The sequence below is a fragment of the Acinonyx jubatus genome, chromosome E3 (genome assembly GCF_027475565.1).
Source record: "Acinonyx jubatus isolate Ajub_Pintada_27869175 chromosome E3, VMU_Ajub_asm_v1.0, whole genome shotgun sequence".
In the NCBI taxonomy this organism is placed as follows: domain Eukaryota; kingdom Metazoa; phylum Chordata; class Mammalia; order Carnivora; family Felidae; genus Acinonyx; species Acinonyx jubatus.
The window spans coordinates 10,979,258-11,005,797 of record NC_069398.1 but is presented as its reverse complement, the minus strand read 5'-3'; the positions used below and the strand labels follow the sequence as shown (position 1 = coordinate 11,005,797).

Here is a 26,540-nt window from a genome sequence, read left to right as displayed (position 1 = left end):
TTTCAACGGGCAAAACAGTATCACTGAGTATGTTTCCAAGACTTGTCTTACTGGTCATGCTCATTTGTCATGTCTTTTTCCTTTTTTCTTAAATGTGAATCAAATATATTTGAACATAGGAATCGATGCTATAATTCTGAGAAAGAACAAGCATTTATTTTTCTGATTCTGTGTGTATGCATAAACACACACACAATTCTTTCCCCCTTTTTGGGTGCTAAGTAAAAGATTTGCAGGACCTAAAAGAGATACAGCACGATTTCAAAATATACAAGGGACTCTGAAAAGTTCATCTTTGTTAATTTCTACATCCAGTTCTAAAACAAGAGGGACCATCTTAAAGTGGCACTTAAACAAAATAAAGCAGAAAGCAGAAAAGCTTGCTTTATATTGAAACTTGAATCTTGGAATCCAAATTCTATCCACTTTTCATTAGGTAAGAGACTAAGTTGTTTTCTTGGAACACGAAAGCACAACCCTGATGCCAAGCCATTTACAAAATGACACAGGGCCTAAATCAATCATCATTTATAAAGCCTTTCTAGGGCCTAAGTATTTAATAACAACTACCCATCCTATCCAGCAAAAGAGATTATCCAGTCCCTGCCCAGCCTTAACTGGTTTCCCAAACATTCTGTGTTAGAGGCATCATCAGTCTTGAGTAATAAATTTCAAATATTTGAAAGAAGTACAACAAAGGTTATCTGGAATGACGCACCCAGATATATGGTGACCAGCCATTAGGATGGAATCTCATAGGATTTTCTGTGATGTCAGGAACAACTCTGAAAATCAGTAGGGTAGAGCCAGCTGCATTACTCTCTAGTGGCCTTAAAGTGCATTCAGAAACCATGGTTACTAGGATGTGATCTGGCTTCTGCCCCCTCACTAATCACCCTGAGAGACCGACAAGCAGGTATTACCCTGGCATCAAGCTGAATCACTCTCCTAAGTTAAACACAGAATCGACTCCCATCTTACCAGCCCCATCACTGGATGTCGCATATGGGTCTAGCCAACAGAGCTCACCTAAGAATGAGACAAGGCCAGGTACCCACCCTGTAAAGTATAACCGTGTTGAAAGTCAGGGTTGTGATACTTGATGCGTTTTGATAAACGGGTCCAGGTTGCCGTGTTGTTTAGTCTCTTTGTAACGGATTACATGTTTTCTTTAACGTGACTCAACGAAAACCTGAGGGAGACCTGCCTCCTTCCCAATCTCCCTTTTCCCCCTCCAGAGAGTGAGCCTGAGCAAGCGTGGGTGTATCAGAAGAGCAGACCACCTCCCTCTTCATGGCTTCCAAATCTCTGGCAGGGGATCTTAACTTGGTTTGTGTCATGGATCCCTTTTTACACTGGCAGTTTGGATTTCTTTTCTAAATAACATATATTTTTTTAATTTGAGAGAGAGAGAGGGAGAGAGTACACAAGTGACGAGGGTGAGGGGGCAGGCAGAGGGAGGTGCGAGAATCTCAAGCAGGCTCCAAACTCTGACATGGGGCTCACTCCAACGACCCTGGGATCATGACCTGAGCTGAAACCAAGAGTCGGACACTCAAGTTACTGAGCCATCCAGGCACATCGCCCCCCGCCCCATAATACTTTTTTTAAATATGAAAGTAAATATATAAGATTTCAAAGCAAACCAATTATACTGGAATACAGTTTTCAAAATACTAAAAAAAAAAAAAGACCAAAAACAGGTGGTGGGTCGCCTGGGTGGCTCAGTCAGTTAAGTGTCCAACTCTTGATTTTGGCTCAGGTCATGATCTTGCAGTTCCTGAGTTCCAGCCCCTAATGGGCTCTGCACTGATGGCATGGAGCCTGCTTGGGATTCTCTCTCTCAGCCCCTTCCCTGCTTATGTGTGCGCATGTGCTCTCTCTCTCTCTCAAAATAAATAAAGAACAAAACAAAACCAGGAGGTGACATAATAACATATGTGTTTCTAGAGTATGCAGTAAATAGGAAGAGCTAATGGCATGTCAATTAACTTCTGTAATTTAGAAGAAGTGACATGTGTAAACGATATTTCAAGACCATTGCAACTACTGTATCGGGATGTGAAAAAATCTGATCACTATTACTGACCAAGACACAGGTACCATGGACTCTTCTGAAGCTCGTTGCCCATGCTCATAATTAAAAGTGAGGCTAAATTTCAGTTAAAGGGTAATGAAAATAGAGAGGCAATGTGTCCACCTTCCAAGTTCAGGGACCCCCGAGTCATTGACAGCATGGCTGGAGCTAGGGAAAGGGGAGAAGACGAGGTTTACATCCAGGATGAGACTGAGAACTAAAGATTTAAAACTAAACAGGATGAATTCAAACAGTGAAATGAGACCATCTAAAAACAGAGAGTGACCAGGAAGTTAGGGAATTCGGCCAAAAAGTTATTTAAATGGCTGCCTCCCAGACAGAAGGGAGACCCACCATGATACAGCGGGTCAGTTAGTGGGGAAAAAATAAAAAGAAAGCTTCATATTTTTACTCCCCAAAACTTGGGATTTATCCATAAAGCCGTTAAATTTTCAAAACAGAACTCTAATTTCTGCCACTCCATTTCAGTAACTGGCTCCTCATTCAGCCAGTTGCTCAGGCCTGAAATCTCCAAGCCATGTTTGACTTCTCTCTCACCACACATTCAATCCATCAACAAGCCTTGGTTCCAACATCAAAATATCTCAAATACAACCTCTTCATGCCTCCTGAACTCTGAGCTGCCATTATCTCCTGCCTACAGTAGCCTCCCCACTAACCACTTGCATTGTTAGAGGTGACTGAAGTCAACTTCCCCGCTAGCCACCAGAGTAATCTTCTTATTTATTTATTTTTAAATGTGTATTTATTTATTTGGGGGGGAGGGGCAGAGAGAGAGAGAGAGAGCGAGAGCGAGAGCGAGAGAGAGAGAGAGAGAGAGAGAGAGAGAGAATCCCAAGCAGGCTCCACGCTGCCAGCACAGAGCTGGACCTGGGCTGGATCTCACAAACCATGAGATCATGACCTGAGCAGAAATCAAGAGTCGGACCTGAACCCCAACTGAACAACCCAAGTGCCCCCATAGTGATCTTTTGTAAAAGATAAATCAGATTCCCTCGATCTTCTCCTAAAAACCCTCTGATAGTTTTCTATCACACTCAGAGGAAAAAAGTTAATCTTTACCATGGTACCCAAAGGCCCACCCAACCTGGGCACAACCTAGCCCACTGTTCTGGCTTCACTGTCCACCCGGCTTTGGCCTCCCTCATCTCCTCGTCTCACTAGCCAAGTCTGTTCCCTCTCTCAAGGGCCTTCAGAGTGGCTGTTCTCTCCACCTGGAACACTCCTCCTTTTGATCTTTGTAAGGTTGGCTTACAGACCCCTGTGCAAATGTTTCCTGTTTAAAAGAAGTGCACCTTCCCTGGCTTCTCTAAACACCGGCAGCTCTCACCCCAGCCCTGGGATGCTCTATCCACTTACGCTGCTTCATTTTTCCTCAGAGCACTTGGGTCTTCTTTACATTATGCAATATGCTTATCTGTTAGCTTAGTTATTGATTGTCTTTATACTAAAATGTAAACTCTATGGGGGCCAAGACTTTCTCTTGTTCTCCACTCTATCTACGGTACCGAGAAAAGTATCTGGAAAAGAGTAGGCATTCAGTAAGTGTTTTTGAATGAATGCATATTATTATAGATAAGAAAACAGAGAACTTTCTTTAAGGTCAGGATTTATCAGTGGCGGAGCAGATATTTGGTCTTTCTCTTGCTTGGTTATTCTGCCCTCCACGTTTCATACTACTAAAGTAGTGACTGCCATTCTCCTCAGATTAAGGACACAATAAAAGCGATCATTCTTTGGAGACCTCCTATGAGCCCTCGGCAATGGATGTCTTTAATTTTCATCTGCTCAACAGACCCTGCCCCTTCTTGTGGTATCTATCAGCCCTCAGATTTTGCTTTGACAGTTCCACCTCCCTGTGCTGGGGGGTGGGGAACGTGGGTCACAGCACCTCACCCTCCAGTAACCGAGGGGTGTACCTGACAGCCAAGCTTAGCCAAACAGATGTGGTTTCCCTAGAACGTGAATCTTGAGTGGACCGGCAGAGACTATAGTATTCTTCCCGGCACTGTTGTCTAGAAAACATGGGTCTATGATTCCTGGATCACCACACCTGCTTTCTAAGGCCAGGTCCTTGCCTTTTCCTTCACGTTTGTGAGTAATCTTTTTTTTCTTTCAGTATATACCCTTTCCCTTAAGTAGCCTTTAAATTTCTGTTGCTTGTGACAATTTCTCTGATACCATCTTAGACCTCACGGCAACCCTGCAATGTCATCCCCAAGTAACAGGAGAGAGGAGCACGGCTGGTGAACGGATTATTTCCAGGTTGCCCGACTGTGGCAGGCTATATAACAGTTCCCCAAGATGTCCTCATTCAATCCCCAGACTCTTGAATGGATACGTCCCCTTATATGGCAAAAGGGACTTTGTAGAAGGAAAGGATTTTGAGATTATCCCAGATTATCTAGGTGGGCCAATGATGTAGTCCCAAGGATCTTTGTGACAGGGATGCAGCCGCAGATGGCACCACAGGAGTAGTTGTGATGATGGACACCAGAGGTCAGAGTGAGGCAAAGAAGGGGCCATGGGCCCTCCAGAGTACAGGCAGCCTCCAGAAACCAGAGAAGGCGAGAAAACAAATTCTCCTCTAGAGGCTCTGGAAGGAATTGGTTTTACACTTCTAGCCCCGAGAACTGTAAGAGACGATACCTGTGTTGTTTTGAGCCATCAGTTTTGTAGTAATTTATTAAGCAGCTATGGGAAACTAATACCCCAACTAATAAATGGCAGAGCTCAGGCTGGAACCCATGCTGCCTCCAACAGGCTCTCTGGGCTTGTTACCAAAGAGTCACCTAGAAACAACAGGAAGAAAGGAAGGAAGCAGGACTGTGTGCCGCAGAGAAAAGGGCTACCCACATGCCAAACCTCCAGCGAGAAAGAAGCACATAGCGGATTTATGCATCCCAGCGTGTCCTGAATTCAGGAAACAGCTCTCCTTCCTTCCTATTTGAAGACAAATGCTAATATAAAGAGCAAAGTTGATTTATTATCCTCACGAGGCTCCTAGCCTCTGAAGTTAGCCATCTATAAGACAAAATAAAATTAAAAGATTTTTTTCCTTTCAACAGGACACAACAGCAAATTTACTGCCATGCCACCTTTTAATTATGATCCTTAGTGCAACATGCATGCTGTTTCCTGTGCCATTTAGAAGGCACAAACATTTTCCTTCAGATTATTAACCTTCTTGCAAACAGACCATCATACGAATGGCTGGTGCTTGTCCTCAAATGGCACGGTGACACTTTTGTTTTCACCTCAGCTTTTGGTCATAAGACACCTTTCATCAACATGAAAGTATTGTAGATTTTTTTCTTTTTCTTTTTTTGTCCACGGGCTGAAATTTGCTGAAAAGACATTTCACCCAAAGCAAGCTTTTCTAAAACACAATCTTTGTTTCATTGAAGGTCTCAGCTTTAATGATGTCTTTCATGAGCCTTCTCCCCTGAGACATGGGACGAGATAGACAGCAGGGCACTTTTGTTCCTTGTGCTTGTGTAGTGATTTCTTTTTGCAAATGCATCTGACCAATTCCTTTTGGTCAAAATAAAAGTGAAACTTTTTTTGTTCTCAATATGATAGCAAATAATTTCCTTGTTTCCAATTGGCTGGTTGAGTCACGACTCTATAACAAAAAAGAGGATGATGCCAGATTCATAAATAGGAGGAAAGGCATCAGAAGATATGATGTAACCCACCACTGTTGAAAGGTAGGGAAGAAAACACCCTCATTAAGCTCTCATGAGAGCATGTAGCACATTGTGTTATTGGTCCCAGTTATTACTCTTCTCCCTGGAAAAAAAGAATTGTATATCTCTGCTCTGCCATATGCCTTGCAGTCTCTGCCGGGGGTGGTGTCAACCTCCCTATAGCACTGCTATTTGGCTTGGCCATGGACTTGTATCGGCCAATGAAACGTGAGCAGAAGTAAGGTTTGCCAATGCGTAGATGGGCCATTGCCCTTCTCTCTCTGCCTGAGAGGGAGGGAGGGGGCTGTTCCTTCAGCCCGGGTCCCAGAATGAAAAGGGACATGGAGCTGAGCCAAAAGTGATATGCAGCTAACATAAAAAAGGGGGAAGAAGAAACATTTGACATTGTAAGGCACTGAGATTTGAGGGCTGTTTAGCAACAGAACCTAGACAAAGCTAAGTTGGAATACTGGAGGCTAGTTGGGGCAATACCATGTCAGAGCACGTATCAGGACTCTTTCATTTGCAAGTAATAGAAACCTACCTCAGGGCACCTGGGTCACACAGTCAGTTAAGTGTCCAACTCTTGATTTCGGCTTAGGTCATGATCTCATGGTTTGTGGGTTCTAGCCCTGCATCAGGCTCTTCACTGACAGCAGAGAACCTGCTTGGGATTCTCTCTCTCTCTCTCTCTCTCTCTCTCTCTCTCTCTCTCTCTGCCCCTCCCCCACTTGTGTGTGCTCTCTCTCAAACATAATAAAATAAGATAGATAAAACTTAAAAAGAAAGAAACTTAACTCAAACTGGCTTAAGCAAAAAAAAATAATTAAAAAAAAAAAAAAAAAGGATTAACTAAGAGGGAAGGGATAGAGTCAGCTTTAGGCATGGCCAGATAGAGAGGCCCAAAACAATGCCATAGAAACTCAGGCTCCAGCCACCTCTCAGTTCCACTATTATCTCAGGCACAACCTCTTTAGGTGCTTGCCCTCAGCAGCTCAAGGCTTATAACTTCAAAGCTCCAAGTCTAGAGGAAAAGAGAGAGTCTAAAGTAAGTCTAAAGGAAAAGAGCTTCCTGGTTGCTTCCTAAAAAAATCTTGGGGTTATCGGTGACTCAAACAATTTGGGAGCAAGTATAGTAGCCAGGGGGATTTAATGGTCTGACTGGCCGGGCCTGGGTCACATCCCCAACCCAGAGCCAGAGGGGGAATCGGCTCACTGTCCACATGGACTGAGAACAGGAGAAACGTGATCCTCTCAGTGTCACATGGAGTTCTGTACCCAGAGGAGGAAGAGGAAATCAATGCAGGGTGGGGAAAAACATAAATGTCTACCACAGGAAGCAAGAAATGGAATAAAAAGAAGTAGAATAGAGGTGCCTGGGTGGCTCAGTCGGTTAAGTGTCTGACTCTTGATTTCGGCTCTGGTCATGATCTCATGGTTTGTGAGATCGAGCCACGCATCAGGCTCTGCTAATAGCACAGAGCCTGCTTGGGATTCCCTCTCTCTCACTTTCTTTTTGCCCCTCCCCACTCTCTCTCTATGTCTCTCAAATAAACTTTAAAAATTTTTTTGAAAAGTAGAATAAATACCCTTTAGTTTTGTAATTGTTTTTAATTCTTAAAGTAACTCTGTAGACAATATGAAAGCTACAAAATAATTTAGAAGACAAAATAAAAGCCGTGTTCCTGACTTTGGAGTGAAACATCCTTTTGAAAGATTTTTACGTGTAGAGTTATTTAATTCTATCATTATCCTTGATTTTAAACATTTCCTTTTCACTGTATAGTTTATTTAACAAATATGTTTATTTTCTTTGTGATAAATCTTAGTTATCTTCATAAACCTAAGAAAAAAATATTTTTTAATGTTTATTTATTTATTTTGAGGCAGGCAGGGGCAGAGAGAGGAGAGAAAGAGAATCTCAAGCAGGCTTTGTGCGGTCAGCACAGATCCTGACATGGGGCTCGAACCCATGAACTGTGACATCATGATCTGAGCTGAAACCAAGAGTCAGGCGCTTAACTGTCTGAGCCACACAGGTTTCCCATACCTAAGAAAAAAAATTTAAGGGTTGTCAATGTCTATATAAAATAGCTACAAAAAATGCAGTTACTTGGAAAAAAAGTTATGGAAAAGAAATGGGTAACTGAGAACGCATGGACAGAGTGAAGAGTATGCTAAATTATGGGGAACCCGTAGGAGAAGGACCTGTCATTTATGTGAAAAGCGATCGGCAGCCATCCGTGACAAATGATCCCAACCTACCAGCTGTGATCTGACAATATAATGACATCACACAACAAAGACAGCTGGGCTTGGTAGAATTTGTCTTACCAAGAACGTTAAAATAAAGCCAAACTCACATTTTAGATGGTTCCCCTGGCTGGTAGATAGGATTCTCTGAGGCAATAAATGCTAACACACACATAATATAAAGAGGAGTTCTATCTTCTACCACAGCTGTACTCTGAAATCAGCACATAAGATGAAAATCACATCTAGTCAAAATTTCCCCTTCACGGCATCCTTCAATCAATGTCACATAGCCAGTGTTCTCCCTGTCTTAGCACTGATCACTCTAAGCAGCAAGTGATCTAAGAGGCAGGTTCTTAAAGGCATGGACTCGGGAGCCAGGTTGCCTGGGTTCAATCCTGTCTTGTTGTTTGCTAGCTTCTGACCTTGGGCAGGTAAGTCATCTCTGCGCCTCAGTTTTTTCTCTGAAATATGGCTGTCACTGGGACAGCCAGTACTCGTGGAATATCCAGTGTCCCTTATGGATCTCAGCCTCCCTTGCAGTTGGTTTGGAGTCAGGCTCTGTCAGGAGACGGGAGAAGGTTAAGAACATTCTAGGCTGAGAAGGTTTAGAACTAAAATGCCTCCTCCACACTTTTCTTCCTTTGCTTTAGTGACCTCAAAAATCATTATGTTCCAGATAGCTATAAATAAAAGGGCTGTCTAAACTGTGTCAGTCTTTGTATGAGCAAGAAGTAAACTGTTACTGAGTATTTCAGTATTGTTTATGATTGCAACTCAGTCTAAAATAGCCTGACTACTACAACGGGGACAATAACATTTCCTACTCTGTAGGGTTGTCATACAAGTTAAATTAGGTTAATATTTATCAACTGTTCAGAATAGTACCCGAGTACATACTATATAAATGCTTGGTTGGCAGGTAGTTATGTGGGTAGGCAGACATACAAACAGAAGCATGTAGTTGTCTTATGAGCTGCCCATGTTATGAAGGGCACATAACACTGGGAACAACTAAGGAAAGAACTGAGTCATGTGCCCTATTTATGCTTTTGCCTATAGAGTGGAATGGCAAGGGGGAACAGCTTTGTTTTTTAAAAATCTTACTTCTCTCTCTTTCCCCCAAAGGCATGTCATTGAACTAGTATAAATTAAGTACATGCATTTTGTAATCCAACTGTACACAAAGACTATCCATGAAGACAGGTACCATGTTTCTCTGTGTTATATTTCCATGGTACAAAGTATCCAATAAACGGTAGCCAACCAGCTTATGAATACGTCTGTGCTCTATAATTTTAGAGCACATTTGAGCATTCAATAAACATCAGCTAAATAAATGAACAAATAAATAACTACTTTTAAATAGCTGGAACATACCTATTCATAAACATATCAGTACTGGAAAAATGGTATCCCCTTAATGGTTGGCACTAGAATTCCTCTTAGGTAAGAAACTAGCTTTGTTTACTTGAAAGACCATTTTACAGATGGAAAATCTGAGGCTGACAGCAGTTAAGTCATCTTCATCCAGAGTCACACAACTGGAAATGGTGAAGCTTGGTTTGGAAGGCAGAGTTGTGAATCCAGAGTCCAAGTTCTTTTTTTTTTTTTTTTTTAACGTTTATTTATTTTTGAGACAGAGAGAGACAGAGCATGAACGGGGGAGGGTCAGAGAGAGGGAGACACAGAATCCGAAACAGGCTCCAGGCTCTGAGCTGTCAGCACAGAGCCCGACATGGGGCTCGAACTCACAGACTGTGAGATCATGACCCGAGCTGAAGTCAGACGCTCAACCGACTGAGCCACCCAGGCGCCCCCAGAATCCAAGTTCTAACTCCTACACTTCCACTCCCGCCACTTCTTTGTCCTCTAGGATATTCCTACACCACCCTCGACAGCTCCAGGATTTGACGTGCTGTCATCTTCCCCAACCTATCCCCCACCGGCCTTTTCAGATACTTCATTATTCATACTGATGACACCTCCAACACCATGGCCTCCAATCCACGTGACTCCATGACTCCCATCTTCCCTTATGTCCATCACTCAATAGAATGGCCACATCTTAGAATGGGCTTCAGATTCCCTGAAGACTCTCATATCTCAACTTTCCAAATTTCTGCTCTGATCGTAACCTTATCCAACCTTCCATCTTTCTCACTCACGCTCATTTAATTGTTTTTAGCTCTTATGCAAAACTAGGATTTGAGAACGTTCTTGGTATCTAGAACAGGGCTCAGCAAACTATAGCCCATGGGTCAAATGTGGCCCATCACCTATTTGTGTAAGTAAAGTTGTACTAGAATCTAGCCATGTCTGTTTATTCACATACTGTCTATGACTGCTTTCCTGCTACAATGGTGGAGTTGAAGTAATTGGATCAGCAATTTGCAGGCCATATACAGCCTGCAAAGCCTAAAAGATTTACCATGTTCTACAAAAAAAGTATTGATTGTAAGAAAAAGTACTAGTAGAACCATGTTCTTTAGGGCAAGCCCAAGGCTCTGATCATGTTAATCCTCCTTTCATGGTTGCTGGGGAGAAGTGGGTTTGGCATCAGAGGAGAATGTGAAGGGAGAATGAGGCTGAGGTAAGGGAACTGGTTGGTGAGTCATGCGCATTCAGAGTCAGGTCTCAGGAAGGGTGACCAAGGCCTCTCCAGCACTAGGCTTTTCACATGTCCCACACCTGCTACTCTCGCCTTGCCCCAGGGCCATTTTCCTTCCATGCCATTTGAGTTTCTCAGCATGATCACATGAAAACTCAGTCTCCTCCACTGTCTGTCACTCCAGCAAACTCCAGTGGAGAACAGCCCCCAACCCTCCCGGCTGACAGCCAGTCAATAAATACCTCCTTGCCCATGGCTCATCCATCATTCAAGTGGTCATGAGGAGCTTTGAAAAATCTCATTGTTTCTTTTCCTTTTAATTTTTTATTATGGAAAATTTCAAAGATATAAAAAAGTAGACAACAAAAATGAACCCATGTCACCATCAGCCAGCTTCAATTCTACTGTTCTGCATGTCAGTTATTCAATGTAACTCCCCGCTCCCAACCCTCCCAGAGACACCATACCATTTCATATTTCATTCATAAATATTTTAGCATGTTTCTCTAAAGAGCAGTAACTTTTTTATTGTGACTATGAAATTATCATACCTTAAATAAAAGAATAATTCTTTACATCATCAACTATTCAAAAAAATTTTTTTTAATATTTTGTTTTTTATATTTGAGAGACAGACAGATAGAGCATGAGCAATGGAGGGTCAGAGAGATGGAGACAGAATCTGAAGCAGGCTCCAGGCTTTGAGCTGTCAGCACAGAGCCCAATGCAGGGCTCAAACCCATAAACAGTGAGATCATGACCTGAGCCGAAGTCGGACGCTTAACCGACTGAGCCACCCAGGTGCCCCTATATCATTAACTATTTATTAAGTATTCAAATTTCCAATTGCCTCCTAATTTTTCTTTTTATTTTTCCTTTGAATCATGATCCAAATAAAATCTACCTATTGAAATTTCAAAAACCACATGAACCCCATTTTAGTGTCTCCAAGTTTGATATGTTTCTCACTTCTAAAGTGAACACATAATGTAGTATTTCTTTCTCTTTCTTAAAATTGGTGGTTAAATTGTTAACATAATTCAAAAAATATGGTAGCTTTTGAAAAAAAAAAAGTAAGATATTATTCTTAGAAAAGTTAATGATGCTTCCCCTTTATTTAAGATCCCCTAGGTCCAGTCTAGACTTTCCACTTAATATTAGCTTTGCTAGTCTTCAGCCCTGATTTTACCCAGCCATCTGCTTTCTCCACCCCCTTTCCAGGGTTGCAGAGGGTTGCTGGTGATAATCACATAAGCAGGCTGTTTACATGCACCACAAATTCAGGCCATCAGCTGGGCCATCCCTATTTATCCCTAGTTGATTCCCTACCAATTTCACCACAGCAGCTGCTGCACACCCCCTTTCCTCCCCCACAAGCCTCCAGAACCTGCCTGGGCCTCCCTCACAGCAGATGCCTCTACACCTAAATGAACAATCAGGATGACAGGACCCACCATGAACTTGCTCAGTTTTTCCGCTTCACCCCAAATTTCCTCTTACTTGTAGTTCTGGTCTCAGAAGAAGACATACATCTTCTTTTACCTAATATATGTGTATATATGCACATAGAAGTCTCTGAAAAGAAGTTCACTAAAATGTCAACAATGGTTACATCTGAGAGGCAGGCTCTTAGGTGATTTGTACCTTTTTCTTCATACTTTTACTTTTTTCTCTGAGCATGTATCATTTTCGCAAAACCCATAATACCATTTCAAAATGTCAGTGATCCCCAAGAAAATGTAGGTGATCCCTACCAGTGAGGGGCTTCCAATTTTCCCATATTCTCCATTACTCTTTGAGGTAGGCAGAAAAATGGCACCCAAACATGAAAGAATCATAATTCCTATAACCTATGTTATGTTACAATGGCAAAAAGGACTGTGCAGATGTGATTAAATTAAAGACCTTGAGATGGGGAGAATATTCTGAATTATCTGGGTGAGCCAATGTACCTAACAAAGAGGGAGGCAAAAGAGAGTCAGAGAAATGTGACTAAGGAGACAGGATCAGAGATATGTAACACTGCTGGCTCTGAAGATGGAGGAAGTCACCACCAGCCAATATAGGCAGCATATAGAAGCTGCAAAAGGCAAGAAAATGTATTCTCCCCTAGAGAGACAACACATTTTCCTCCATGAAAGAATGCAGCCCTGCCAACACCTTGATTTTAGCCCAGGGACACCCATGTCAGGCTTTTGACTTCCAAACTGTACAATAATAACTTTTGCATTGGTTAAAAACTTTGTGGTAATTTGTTATAGCAGCAAGAGAAAACTAATATACCCTACTCCCTCCCCACTGAACAACTCAACATAACCTAAGTGGAAACAATGATTTGCTTTGCAGACAAGACAAGGCATGGTCACCATTGCCAACCACATGACTTAGAGTAAGTGCCTCCTTCATAGAACCCTTGGACCAACTCTGGGGCACTCCAAAGTTCAGCTGTAGCTGTACATTTGACATGGGGATCTTGATTCCAAAATCAATGTTTCTCTCCAGACTCCACTTCTGAGCTTCAGACCGATATTTCCAATATGGACGCCTCAATCTCAATGTGCCCAAGACAGAAATCCTCATCTTTACCCTTGAGCCTGATTTTCCAGCCACGTCTCTTTGCTTCTATCATGGGCTTCCATTCGCCCAGCAAATCTCCCCTTTTCAGGCACATTTCTTCACCCCCAAACTCATCATGCTGTGCCATCCATCCACTGGACCTATCACAGGGTCCTCCTTTCCATTCCTTTTGTCCCAGTTCAAGATCTTAGGGCTGGAACCAGGTGGTCCGCTGCACTCTTGGGAGTTATCCTGCCAAAGCAGCTCGCTCACAGTATGCCTCTGCTCCAAAATCTTTTAATACTCTCTCGTGCTTATGGAATAATGCCCAAACTTGATGGTTTTACATTAAACCAAAATCCATCCCCTGACTCCCTTCCAGCCTTATCTCCTATCCCCTCCCTATATGTCGGCATGCTCTATGAGTCAGCTATGCAGGTTTCCTGTGCCTGGACCAAGTCCTGCCTTCTCCCACCTTCCTGCCTTTGGCCATGAGTACCCTTTTCTGCTGTATGTCTCGTCTAAAGTCCACGGTGTCCTCTGATGGCAACAGTGGCCAATAGGAAGGCACATGTTGCTCCAGACTGGGCCTGTTCACGATTTCATGTGTAGGTGCATCATTTCACCGCACCTTCATGATCATCAATCACATTTCACTAACGAGGAGATACAGGCCTAGAGAGTGACCTGCAGGGGTGCTTTTAAAATATGTCCGCGTGTGGTTTGATACTCCTTCTTTCAAAAGGTGGAGCCTAATCACACTCCCCTTGCATGTGGTACATGAGCTGGACTTAGTGACTCACTTCTAATGAACAGAATGTGGTGGAAGGTGCAGGTGTTTGGCTTCCCAAGTTGGGTCACAAGAGGCACTGCAGCTTCCTTCTTGGTCTCGAGTCTCTCACCCTGGAAGAGGCCAGTTACCATGTGGTGAGGACACTCGAGCAGCCCATGGAAAGGTCCGTGTGGAGAAAAACAGAGGCCTTCAGCCTGTGGGTGGGTGTGGCACCGTGTGGTACCGTGTGGGTAAGCCAACTTGAAGGTGGCTCCTGTAGGCTCAGTTATGTCTTCAGAAGACTACAGCCCCCTCGACGTCTTGACTGTAGCCTATGAGACACCTTGAAACAGAACCACCCAGCTGAGCAGCATGCACCTCAATTCCTGATCCACAGACTGTGAGAATTTCACAAGTGTTTACTGTTCCAGGCCACTAAGTGCTGGGGTAATTTGTTACACGGTAAGAGAAGCTAAAACACTTACCCGGGGTCATACGACTAGTAAGCTGGTAGAGGAGACATTTGAACACTGGTTTGTCTGTCCCCAGAGCTCATGTTCTTAACTCAGCCCAGAACTGCTGGAAGTGCTAGTTTATATTTTGCTTCCTTTAGAAAACTTTGACAAAGTCTACCCTCAAAATTCATCTTCCTCCAATCTGTACCCTTAAGCCCTACTCAAAATGCCCATTTATTTTGCCCCCAACAATCCCCATATTTGCCCAAGACCAACCTTACTTCGTTTGCAACTTCCAGCTCCTTTCAGTTTTGGGACCTACATCTTAGTGTTGGCACTAAGATTAAATGAGATAATATGTGTAAAAGTGCTTAGCAGAGGAATGGCGAAATTATACTATTTACTACTTCAAGTATACTTTTTATTAATAGTATAATATAATTATATTATTTATTTGAACACAGTATTTCTTCTGCTCTATGGATGAGGTCTCAACTCTGGGTATATATTAGAATCACCCAGGAAGCTATTAAAAACAAACAAACAAACAAACCAATACATGGGCCATACCCTGAATTAAGAGGTCTGATTTAATAGGTCTTGGGGAAGCCAGGCAACAAAAACTCCCCAAATGACTTTAACGTGCAGCCAGGGTAGAAAACCACTGGATTAGGTCAGAGGTTCTCAACCAGAGGCTATTTTGTTGTCTCCCTGCCCCACTCGATTCCTCATGCCCCTGATATTTGCTAGTGTCTGGAGATATTCTTGATGGTGATGGCTTTACGGAGGTGCTATTGGCATCTAGTAGGTGGAGGCCAGAGAAGCTGCTGAACATTCCACAATGCACAGGCCAGCCCCACATCAGAGAATTATCTGGTGCTAAATGTCAATAGTGCTAAGGTTCAAAAAACCTGGATTAGATATTGTTTCCAGCTCTTGCTCTCATTCTCTTTAAGAACATTGGTTCTTACTTATCTCTCTGACTCTTCTGGTATCTTTGAGAAAGATACAAGACCTGAGTCCTTCCCTCTCAAGACCAAATGTGGGCACCAACCAGCTTGGCTGCTGCCCCAACTGGGCTGGCTCCAGGCCTGTCAGGAGGGTCTGTGAATGGTCTTGTGCTTCCCCATTTCCCTTCAGTGCTTTAGCATCTGTATTAGAACACTTGCTACAGAAACTATACTTAGTTGTAAATATGTCTCTCTTACTCCCAAAGCCAGAGCCCATATTTTATTCATCTCTATTTATTCCACAATACCAGGCTCTGTGCATTGCACTTGGTAGGTGTTCAATAAAATACTTATTGCATCAAAGTAGATTAATATAATTTAAAGTTTTATCACACTTCTTGGCATCTCTTTGAAAGGTTACAGAAATAGAGGATACAAATGCCAGTTAGGAGAGAGCTCTTATATTTCTGTTCTTGTGGAGTTAAAGTCAAATGGTCAGTTTTGCTACTTCTTAGTGTATTTATATGAGTTGCCAGAGGACGTGAGCAACCATTTTAAATTAAGATATATTTAAAAAAAATTTTAATGTTTATTTTTGACAGAGAGAGAGAGACAGAACGCGAGCGGGGGGGAGGGGGGGCGGGCAGAGAAAGAAGGAGACACAGACTCTGACGCAGGCTCCAGCCTCTGAGCTGTCAGCACAGACCCTGATGTGAGGTTCGAACCCACGAACCGTGAGATCATGACCTGAGCCAAAGTCAGACACTTAACTGACTGAGCCACCCAAGCACCCCAGAAGATATTTTTATAATAAATGACTAGGGATTTGAGAGGACTCTTATTTAGAGAAGTTCTCATATCTTTAAGATTCTTTTTCATTGGTTATCAGAAGTGAAAAAATGCTTCATTTTCAAGGCAAAGCAATAACTTGGAGAATGATACTGAAAAAACCTTGTCTTAGAAAAATATATGCAAACTCTTCCACTTATTAATCATTTATACTCAATACATTATGGGCCTTCCATTTTCATAGTGGGCAAAATTAGTCACAGGTTTGGAAGCTAATTAAAAAAAATACGGTTTTCCAATATCATTCATTCTCCTTTCAATGTTTTGCTAGTCTCAGATTTTTATTTTTATTTTAATGTTTCTTTACTTTTGAAGGAGACAGACAGCACAAGTGGGGGAGGGGCAGAGAGAGAGGGAGACAGAATCTGAAGCAGGCTCTGGGCTCTGAGCTGTCAGCACAGAGTCCGACATGGGGCTGGAACCCACAAGCCGTGAAATCATGACCGGAGCCTAAGTCAGATGCTTAACCAACCGAGCCACCCAGGCACCCCTGATTTTTAAAAAACTGATAACGGGTGCCCCACTGGCTCAGTTGGTACAGCATATGACTCTTGATTTCAGGGTTGTGAGTTTGAGTCCTTTGTTGGGTGCAGAGAGTACTTTTTTTTAAATAAAAAAAAATTTTTTTTACATTTATTTATTTTTGAGAGACAGAGAGAGACAGCGTGAGCAGGGGAGGAGCAGAGAGAGAGGGAGACAGAATCAGAAGCAGGCTCCAGGCTCCAAGCTGTCAGCACTGAGCCCAAAGCGGGGCTCAAATTCACAGACTGAGATCATGACCTGAGCCGAAGTCGGACGCTTTGACTGACTGAGCCACCCAGGCACCCCCAGAGAGTACTTAAAAAAAATCTTTTAAAACCCTGGTAAAATCTGGGGTATATTTAATTCTCCAAATTAAGAAAGTCAGTCAAGAGTCTATACAACTTGGCATTCTCAAGAAGGGCATATCTAAACAAACAAACAAAAAAAAGTGATATTCGAGGGCTAAAGGTCTAATTTAAGGTCTTTCATTCTGTTTAATATGAGGTTTTACAAGCCTTGCTTAATTTTCTAATGCCTTGGTTTCCTTACATTGTTTTCACAAAGGGCTGGCATGAAAACATTTCAAAGCAACAAGTTAAATATACATCATTTTCTCTAAATTGATCTTTCTTCCACCTATGATCTAAAATAGTGGACCACTGCTTAAATGTCATCTTTCAGGTGAGATCCTTCCTGAACACCCTATGCAAAATTAAGCCCCTTCGATATTCTGCATTCCCCCTCTCTGCTTTCTTTTTCCCTATAGCACTTACTTGTTCATTGTCTGTCATCCCCCACTAGGATATAAATTCCATAAAGGCAAGGAAGGTGCTTTACCTCCAGCACCTAGAATGATGTTTGGTGCATCGTAGTACTCAATAAATACTTATTGTATGAATGAGTGAATTATGCAAATCTAGAGATGAAATATACTATAACACCATCAAAGGCAGGAATTAGGTGTGATTGAATCAACAGGGTTAGATCTCAAAAGCATGTATTTGAGAGCAAACAAAAGCAAGTTGCAAAATAATGCATGCATTTCCTCATCTGCAAAATAGGGCTGGTAATGGCATTGTTATCAGGATCAAGTTAGTTCATTAGTGTTAAATGCTGAGAACAATGACATAAGCACTCAATAAATGTTATTTGCCATCATCATCATTACATTGATGAGAAATCACTCACAGCAAATAATACTACTAATTTTATATGATATAATCTAATTTTACATGGTTAACCAACCTTAAGAACTCTGGAAGGACTATAGACTAAACTGATTACTTTTGTGAGGAGAGAAGAACTCATATGATGGTCAAGGAGAATTTTAAATTTATCTGTCATGTTCTAATATTTTAAATATAGAATCGATCCATATAACTAAAAATCAGTATTTTAAAAAGTTTAGTCCTATTTCTTGAGACATAATAACCTTGAGAGGGGGCAGGGAAGAAGGGAGGAAGAGAGAAAGAATGAGGAGAGAGAACGGAGAGATGAATTACTTAGGATAAGAATTTTTTAACTTTTCTGATTTATTTCTGAAGTGCTTCTAGAATAATCACCACGGATAGGATGCTCTTAGCCTGGACTGAAAATAGCTAGAGACAAGAACCACGAATAAAACTGACCTGGAGTCCTGGATGGATTACATGAGTTAGTTGGATTGGAGAAAACTATCATTAACACAGTCTTAAAATAGGAATAAATTATTTGAGGCCTTGTGTTGGTACTTACTGATGCTTCAGCCACTGCTCCACAAATGGAATGGAGAAGAATTCCGTGAAAGACTCCCCTATCCTCTTTGGATTTTGACTGGTAACGATGCCATATTTTGATTGACAAGAAAACAATAAGCAAAAATTCAAGTCAATTGTTGCTATTCTGCTTGCAAATGAACACTATTGAATCCTTAGGGTCATTGACTATTCAAACACATGCAAAACTTACTTGTATAACCACTCAGTCAGAAAATCACAGGCAATGAATTTGGTTCTTTTTCTCTAAAGAGAAAAAAGAGAAGAGAGAATTAAATTATACTCTTTGTCCACATGTCTGAGTAGGACAAAGAAAGAGAGGTTAATTGATTTTTTGGGTTAGATGAAATATGCATGAGTCTTTTATGAGGTTTATAAGTACATCAACAAACAGTAGCTTGGGGTGATGTAAAGAATTCTGAAGACTTTTCTCTAGTCATCTTTATTTTTTTGTTTTTTGTTTTTAATTTTTTTAATGTTTATTTATTGTTGAGAGAGAGACAGAGTGCAAGCAGGGGAAGGGCAGAGAGAGAGACACACAGAATCTGAAACAGGCTCCAGGCTCTAAGCTGTCAGCACAGAGCCTGACGTGGCGCTGGAACCCATGAACTGTGAGATCATGCCTGAGCTGAAGTCAGAAGCTTAACCAACTGAGCCACCTAGGCACCCCTCTCCAGTCATCTTTGGATTAGCACATTTTCTGATAGCAGGGACTAATAAGAGACAGTGCACATAGTAGGAGGCTTACTACATGCTTTTGGAATTGTCACAGAAGGATTTTATTTAAATCTGGAACTTGATTCTGAGTAACTGTACTTACTGCTTTCTCCCAGTCCACTCGAACCCTCCCAACAGCACTACTTCGGGTCTGGGTACCATCTTGCAATGTGGAAACCAAGCATGCAGGTGCCATTGGCCAGTGTGGCTGACCCTGCCAGTTGTCCACCCAACAGTGGCTCCAGGTCTACACTTCTCCCACCCGGTTCTGTGCCTCAGGAGGCTGATTTTATGGTTTACTTCCACCAGGCTCCCTTACTCACTAGGTGGGTCCAGCCAGTGGGAGGTACCAGCAGGAGATCCAAGACAGGGAGGACAGACAGGGTGTAGTGGACTGAACTGTGTGTCCTCCTCGACCCAAATTCATACGTTTAACTCCTAACTCCCAGAACTTCAGAATGTGACTGTATTTGGAAATAGGATCATTACAAATATAATTAGTTGTGTCCAGCCACTCCTGAAGGGCACAGCAACTCCAAAGAAAATGAATAAATTTGGGGTAATATAGCAAGTAAGAAGGGAGATGCTATTGGCTAAACCATCAATGGCAGATTTCTCATGACACTGTACTAGACCCTAGATCCTGCTATAACCAAATTCCAAAGCCCAAATTCCCTGGACCTTTCAGGTACATGAGCCACTATATTCATTTTTTTTTTTAATGCTTATTTATTTTTTCAGAGAGAGAGACAGAGTGAGTGAGCAAGCATAAGTGGGGGAGGGGAAGAGAGAGAGGGAGACAGAATCCTAAGCAGGCTCCAAGCTCTGAGCTGTCAGTACACAGCCTGATGCAGGGCTCAAACTCACAGACTGTGAGATCATTACCTAAGCCAAAGTCAGGCGCTTAACTGACTGAGCCACTCAGGCATCCCTAGTCTCTGTTTGATTAAGCCAGTTTGTATTGGGTTGTTTATTGCTTACAACAGGAAAAGTTTTAACTCCTATTCCTTTTTCTCTCCAATCAGCTAACCCCCACTTGTCCTTCTAGATGCCTCCAGGAAGACTTTCTGACCATTCTCACCCTCCACAGCTTAAACTCCCCAGCCCCCCACCCCCAGTTCCTCATTTGCCACTCTGTCATAGCACCTCAGACATAACCATAACATAATACTTGCCCACATGTCTATCTTCCCCACTTAACTATAAACTTCCTGAGGACAAGGCACATGTCTCTTCTCTTTATATTCTTAGTGCTTAATTGAGTGCCTTGCATGGAGTAGGTGATGAATGGGTGGTAAGTAAATGAATGAATGAATTCACCATTCAACTCTCAAACATCAAAGCAAGAAAGAGCTTATTTACAAGAATTCTGACATCTTTTTTTTAAAGTTTATTTATTTATTTTAAGAGTGCATGCAAACGGGAGAGGGGCAGAGAGAGACGGAGAAAAAGAGAATCCCAAGCAGGCTCGGCACTGTTAGTTCAGAGTCTAATGTGGGGCTTGATCTCACAAACGGCGAGATCATGACCTGAGCTGAAGTCAGACGCTTAACCTACTGAGCCACCCAGGCGCCCCAAGAATTCTGATATTTAAAAGTAGCGACTGCTTGGGGCGCCTGGGTGGCTCAGTCAGTTGAACGTCCGACTTCGGCTCAAGTCATGATCTCAGTGTTCATGGGTTTGAGCCCCACATGGGGTTCTATGCTGACCGTTCAGAGCCTGGAGCCTGTTTCAGATTCTGTGTCTCCCTCTTTCTCTGCCCCTCCCCTGCTCACACTTTGTCTCTGTCTCAAAAATAAATCAACATTAAAAAAAAAAAAACCCAACTAAGGATTGCTAATATAATTCTGGACAGTTTCTCTTCATTTTCTTCTCCTAATATTTTATCATGAAAATGTTCCTTCTTTTTTTTCTTTTTTTCCCCCCTTCACTTCAAAATAGCCAACTCAGCTTCATAATCTTAGATAAGGTTGAAAAAAAAAAACTGTTGTGAAATTGATTCTCACCAAAAAGGAAAGTGCTGCTTAAAATTTTTTACTGAAAGCTTTACTATGGCCGTTAGTCCATAAAACAGAGCAGTTCCCGAGTTGCTGGAGATTGTTTGCAGTCTTCTACCTCCTTGCTGATAGCCTTTTATTAAAAAATTGAAACACTGCTGGCCGGGGTAATAAAATTAAATGTACTGGAGCATGTAACAGGGTTTTCTAAGTCTGCCTTGCAACAGTAGGGTTGCCTTCAAAAAGCCATCTTTAACCCAACTAAGAAAATACTTGTACAACAATGCAAATATGTATCTAGCATGGATTGCCGTATAATTTAAACAATTCAGCAATTGTAAGATGGCAGTGTCTCTTTCTTTCCTGTCCATAAAAGATGCATTGTTCCCTTGGCATTTACTGCAGTGCAGTGTTTGGTGGTAAAGATTCCTTCTACCAAGGGAATGCAGTTTGACTTACTCTATTAAATAGACTTTTAAAATAGCCCAATGGTCTGATGTATGAAGGTCATGCAGACAGATTTAATCACTTTTGATGCAAAGAAATAAAATGGAAGAAATTGTGTTTTCCTTCTGATCTGAGCAAGTGTGGACGTGCCGTGCATACTCAGACACGTGGAACAGTGAGGATATTGTTCAGCTGTTGTTTAGTTTAAAAATTATCTGCCAGGGAGCTGAAAGAGAGAAGGGAGAGCAAATGAAAAGTTGTGGTGAGTGAAGAGATAAGAGAGGAAGTAATAGAGAGAAAAATTAAAAAGTGAGATTAAGAAAGTGTGGGCACCCAGGGTTTACGTAATGCGGACAAACATACTGAGTTCATGATTGTTAAAGGGTGAGTATGTGCAAGATTCGGCAAGCAGAGGAAACAGTTAAGACAACCTCAAACAAGGTTAAAAAGCAATTTTTAAAAATCCAGAATTAAAAGGAAAAAGACTAAATGACAAAGACATCATCATGTCATCATGAGTCTGCAACTTACTTTAAAATGCACCCAAAAAACAAGGTAGACGGATAGACGGATGGACTGATGGATTGGTGGACAGATATGCAACCAAGCCAATAAAGCAAAATGGTAACTGTAGAATCTAGGTGGTAAATATGTGGATGTTCCCTCTGAAATTCTTTCACTGTTCTATATTGCTGGAAAAATTTTGTAATAAAATTCGGGGGTGGAAAACATCATCATAAAAGACTGAAACCCCAAAGAGAGAAAAGGCAGAAATTGGAGTTCAACCCAGACAGCACCTTGCACCGATGTTCATGTTGGGTACGCCCATAAGAAGCAGACTAGAAGTGCAGAGACTAGAAAGAGAAACTACTTGCATTGGAAAGTCACTGAATCTGCATCTGTAGATTCTGCATCTGTAATGAATGTAATTCCACCCCAGAAAGGTCAAAAGCACATGCTGTGAGGTTAGTGCACTGAAGTGTGGCTTGCTATGGCGTTGTGTTTGTTGAGATTCTTTGGGTTTGCAAGGTTTAGAAATCTGTTCGGGTTACCTTGGTTACTGGGTATTTTTCACAAATCAGTTTAGGATAGATTTTGCCGCAGCAAACAACCCCTAAATCTGAGAAGCTTATATCATCAATGGCTTTTTTTTCACTCATGTTACATGAACATTTCAATCAGCTATAGCTCCCTGCTCCACGTTGTCTTTACTCTGGGATTCAGGCTGACGAGCTTCTCTCTAAAATAGCGCTAGTTATCACATTAAGTGAATACGACATGGTGAACCATGCTTTGACTCTTAGAGTGTGTATTTGGAAATGACATATGTCACGTTCACACATTGCTTTGACCTAAGCAGTCACATGGTCAAGCCTCCCTTAGAGAGAGGCCACAAATATTTTTGAACACGAATATAGTCTCGCACACGGGGTTAGTGTAAAGGCAGAAGGTGTGGAAGGAAAATGGGAATTCCTCTGACTGGGGGCAGGTCTCAGGGAGAAGTGGACCAGGGTCCATGGCTGTTCAGGGTGCAGGTCTGGCTAATCACAGTAGCCTCATCTACCTATAGCTTTGTGGCTCAACAACAGTTCTGGTTCTCAATCTACGTGGGACTCAGCCCTGTGGCATCGCTACTCCCCAGAAGGAAGAATCTGATTGGATTGGTAAGATACTACTCAGAATGGGCCATCCCTGTTGGACAGAGCAATTGTACCAGATCATTTCATAGCCACTTGGCATTCTCAAGTGGCTGCCCATAGGGTGCGACACTTATTCTTGGCTCAATCACTTGTAGCCAGGGTAATGGGGACATGGACAAAGCAGGGACAGAGGGCTGAAGTTAAGGCTGTGGGTGTGGCATGCACTTAGAATGTCATAGCCTCCTTTCCCACATAGCTATTCTCTACAGTAAACTTCCAGACGCCTGAGAACCAGCCCCCCAAGACAAAAGTGATAACTGATTCTAGAAACGAGCACTCACTTGGACTACAGCCAGATGCCAAAATACTTATCACAGCAAACTTCAAACAGAAGTTACATTTTCCCCGACTGCATTGAATTTCATTAAAGAAAAATAATACTTCTCAAAAGAACTTAAAAATACACACTCATGAGGCACCTGGGTGGCTCAGTTGGTTAAGTGTCTGACTTCGGCTCAGGTCATGATCTCACAGTTTGTGGGTTCAAGCCCTGTATCGGGCCCTGTGCTGAAAGCTCAGAGCCTGGAGCCTGCTTCAGATTCTGTGTCTCCCTCTCTCTCTGCCCCTCCCCAGCTCACGCTCTCTCTCTGTCTCTCAAAAATGAATGTTAAAAAAATTAAAAAAAAATACACTCATAACACAAAGTATAGACCAAGACTTTCAGCACGGGCCACGTGCTCATTTCTAAAAGTGTTCTGAAGTAAAAGGAGTAACGCTAAAATAATTCTACCACACCTTTCCTGTGACAAATCTATTTTTTCCACTCCTTAGAAAAGTTTTTCAAACAAAAGTGGATGGTATTTCTAATTCCCTTATTGGTCAAGGTCAGGAAACAGAGTTTCTTCCTTCACTGACCAGAGCCCTTGTACTTTTTAAAAGATATTTGGGTATTTTATTTAAAAAATTTTTAAAAGACTACAATAAATGACTGTAAGATAGCACAGGACTCTAAGAAGAAATAGATTTGTTTTACTGAATTATTCATAGTAGCAAATTTTAGTGTCATGAGATCATCAAATGACTTATCAGGAGTTAGAAATAGTTTCCTGATACTAACTTTTATTTACAATAGTCTTCATTGTAATGGAATTTGATGAGCAACCAAAGCAAAAGGGAAAATTTTATGCCGTGTGGGATAGAATAGGAAAAGAGGCAGAAAGTCTTATCACCTCTATCCAGACCCTGCATTTAATCCATATTTAAAGCTGAGATAAGATTTATTTTCAGGCATCATTTTAGTCATGCAGAAAACTCCTGATTTCTTTCTAAATTATGCACAGTGCATTGTTCCGGTTTAGTCCTGTTCAGTAAACATTTACTGAGGACCTACTAAGTGCCAAGCCTGTGTTAAACACAAGAGATAAAGAAATGAGTAAGCTATGGCTGCACTGTGGTTATTAATTCAACATCCAGCAGCCAACCTCCGGCTGGAGGTTGCTGTGATGAGTATGGAGGATTAAGTCCATCTCCAGCTCCAGGTATGAACCCCGATTAGGCAGTCCAGATAAGCCCACCCCACCTGCCACCCCACCTGCCACCTAGACCTAAACCTGGTCCACATTTATCCTGGCCCGAGGGATTTGCTGAATGGAGAATGGGTGCATAATCAATTTCAGACTGATAAAGTATGAGGGGAGATGTGCTGGGGCTTCTGGGAAATCCTCTCCTCTCCTCTCCTCTCCTCTCCTCTCCTCTCCTTTCCTTTTTAATGTTTATTTTGAGACAGAGAGAGACAGTGAGAGTGGGGGAGGGGAAAAGAGAGAGGGAGACACAGAATCCAAAGCAGGCTCCAGGATCTGGAGCTGTCAGCACAGAGCCCAACGCAGGGATTGAACCCACAAGCTGCGAGATCATGACCTGAGCCGAAGTCGGACGCTCAACTGACTGAGCCACCCAGGTGCCCCAGGTTGCTGTAGTTGCGGGGGCAAAGCCTAGGCCAGTGGCAGTATCTGTTTGGCCACTCTGAGGGAAGCCAGCCTGAGGATAAAACCAACTTTGCAAGAGGCCACCCAGAGAGGCAGAAGAGAACCAAGTCTCTGGTTTTATCATTGAGTTCTCAATCAAACCCATCCTGAAATCTTCCTTCTTTACCTCAGAACCTTTTAGTTTCCTGAACCAAAGAATCCCCTTCATTATTTAAGACAGTTTCCTGCTGTTCGCAGCACAATGAGTCCTAGCCAAGATAGCTGCCCAGTATCCTTTCTGCCTTCTTTTGGTAACAGCACCTTGAGTTCCTTCTGGGGATCTGTCTTTCCCCAATTCTAAAGCTATGTGCACTGGGTTAGGGATCCTTCACTTTGCCCAACAGCCCACTGCCCACTAAATTCCCCTAGTTCCAAGGATTGATTCCAAAGTAGGTCATTGACCTGAGTTAGTTCAATTAGAAACTCAGGAAGAGACTTTCTCTAAGGCATGAGACATAGGCTAGTGTCACAAGGCAGGGACCATTTGAGGGTGGAGCCACGCCAGAGGAAACTGAATCAATAGATGGAGAGGGAACCAAATCGTGAAGACATCATCTGGGTCCCCAGATCAAGCTGTGGAAGATCTCCCCACAGGAGAGGACATATATAAACAAACAAACAAACAAACAAACAATCTTTTTCATTGAAGTCAGTTCGAATGGGGTTTTCTGTCATGTGAGGGACTGGCCCCCAGAGTTAACTAGCAGATACGGGAATAGTGAGTTCTGCATACTTAACACATCCAGCTGGAACAAACTCTTTGAGTTCATCATACTTTTTACTGCTGACAATATAAACTTTTATCAAATATTGCTTATAGCAAAAATGATTAACTTAATTATTAACCAAAATATTTTCAGAGCTGCATTGGAAAGAAATCCCAAGTGAAGTTTATAATAGCCACTAAGCCAGCTCTGTTCAGTATATCTGTCCAGTTATGTTCTTATTAAGTTCTCACCTCTCATGTTCCAATTAAGCTAATCCAAAGGCAGGGCTAGATGTCAGTGGACCACCAAGAACATGGAGCCAAATGTAATGTCTAATCTTAAGATGATGTTTACATGTCTCAAACTTAATTTGCCACTAGAATACAACCCAATTCATGACAGAACAGGAATGGTATTATGGCCTTTTAATCAATGTTCAGTCTAAGAAAAATGCTATCTTAACAATTGCATAGTTGATTTTCTTTTCACCTCTTCCAAA

The 26,540-nt window shown here is 42.1% G+C and overlaps 1 protein-coding gene across 5 annotated transcripts in view; it reads right to left on the bottom strand.

The window, feature by feature from the left end:
- The window catches only part of IQCK (IQ motif containing K), a 122,334-nt gene that overhangs the window by 72,541 nt on the left and 23,253 nt on the right, over positions 1 to 26,540 (bottom strand). For 4 of the 5 annotated variants that reach the window (XM_015067196.3, XM_027043138.2, XM_027043137.2 and 1 more), the window contains 2 exons: positions 18,703 to 18,755; positions 18,490 to 18,567 (listed from right to left, as the gene is read on the bottom strand). In XM_015067196.3, coding sequence (XP_014922682.2) covers positions 18,490 to 18,567; positions 18,703 to 18,755 — 131 coding nt within the window. The remainder of the gene's footprint in view (positions 1 to 18,489; positions 18,568 to 18,702; positions 18,756 to 26,540) is intronic. The other variant, XM_053213596.1, reaches the window with a different exon arrangement.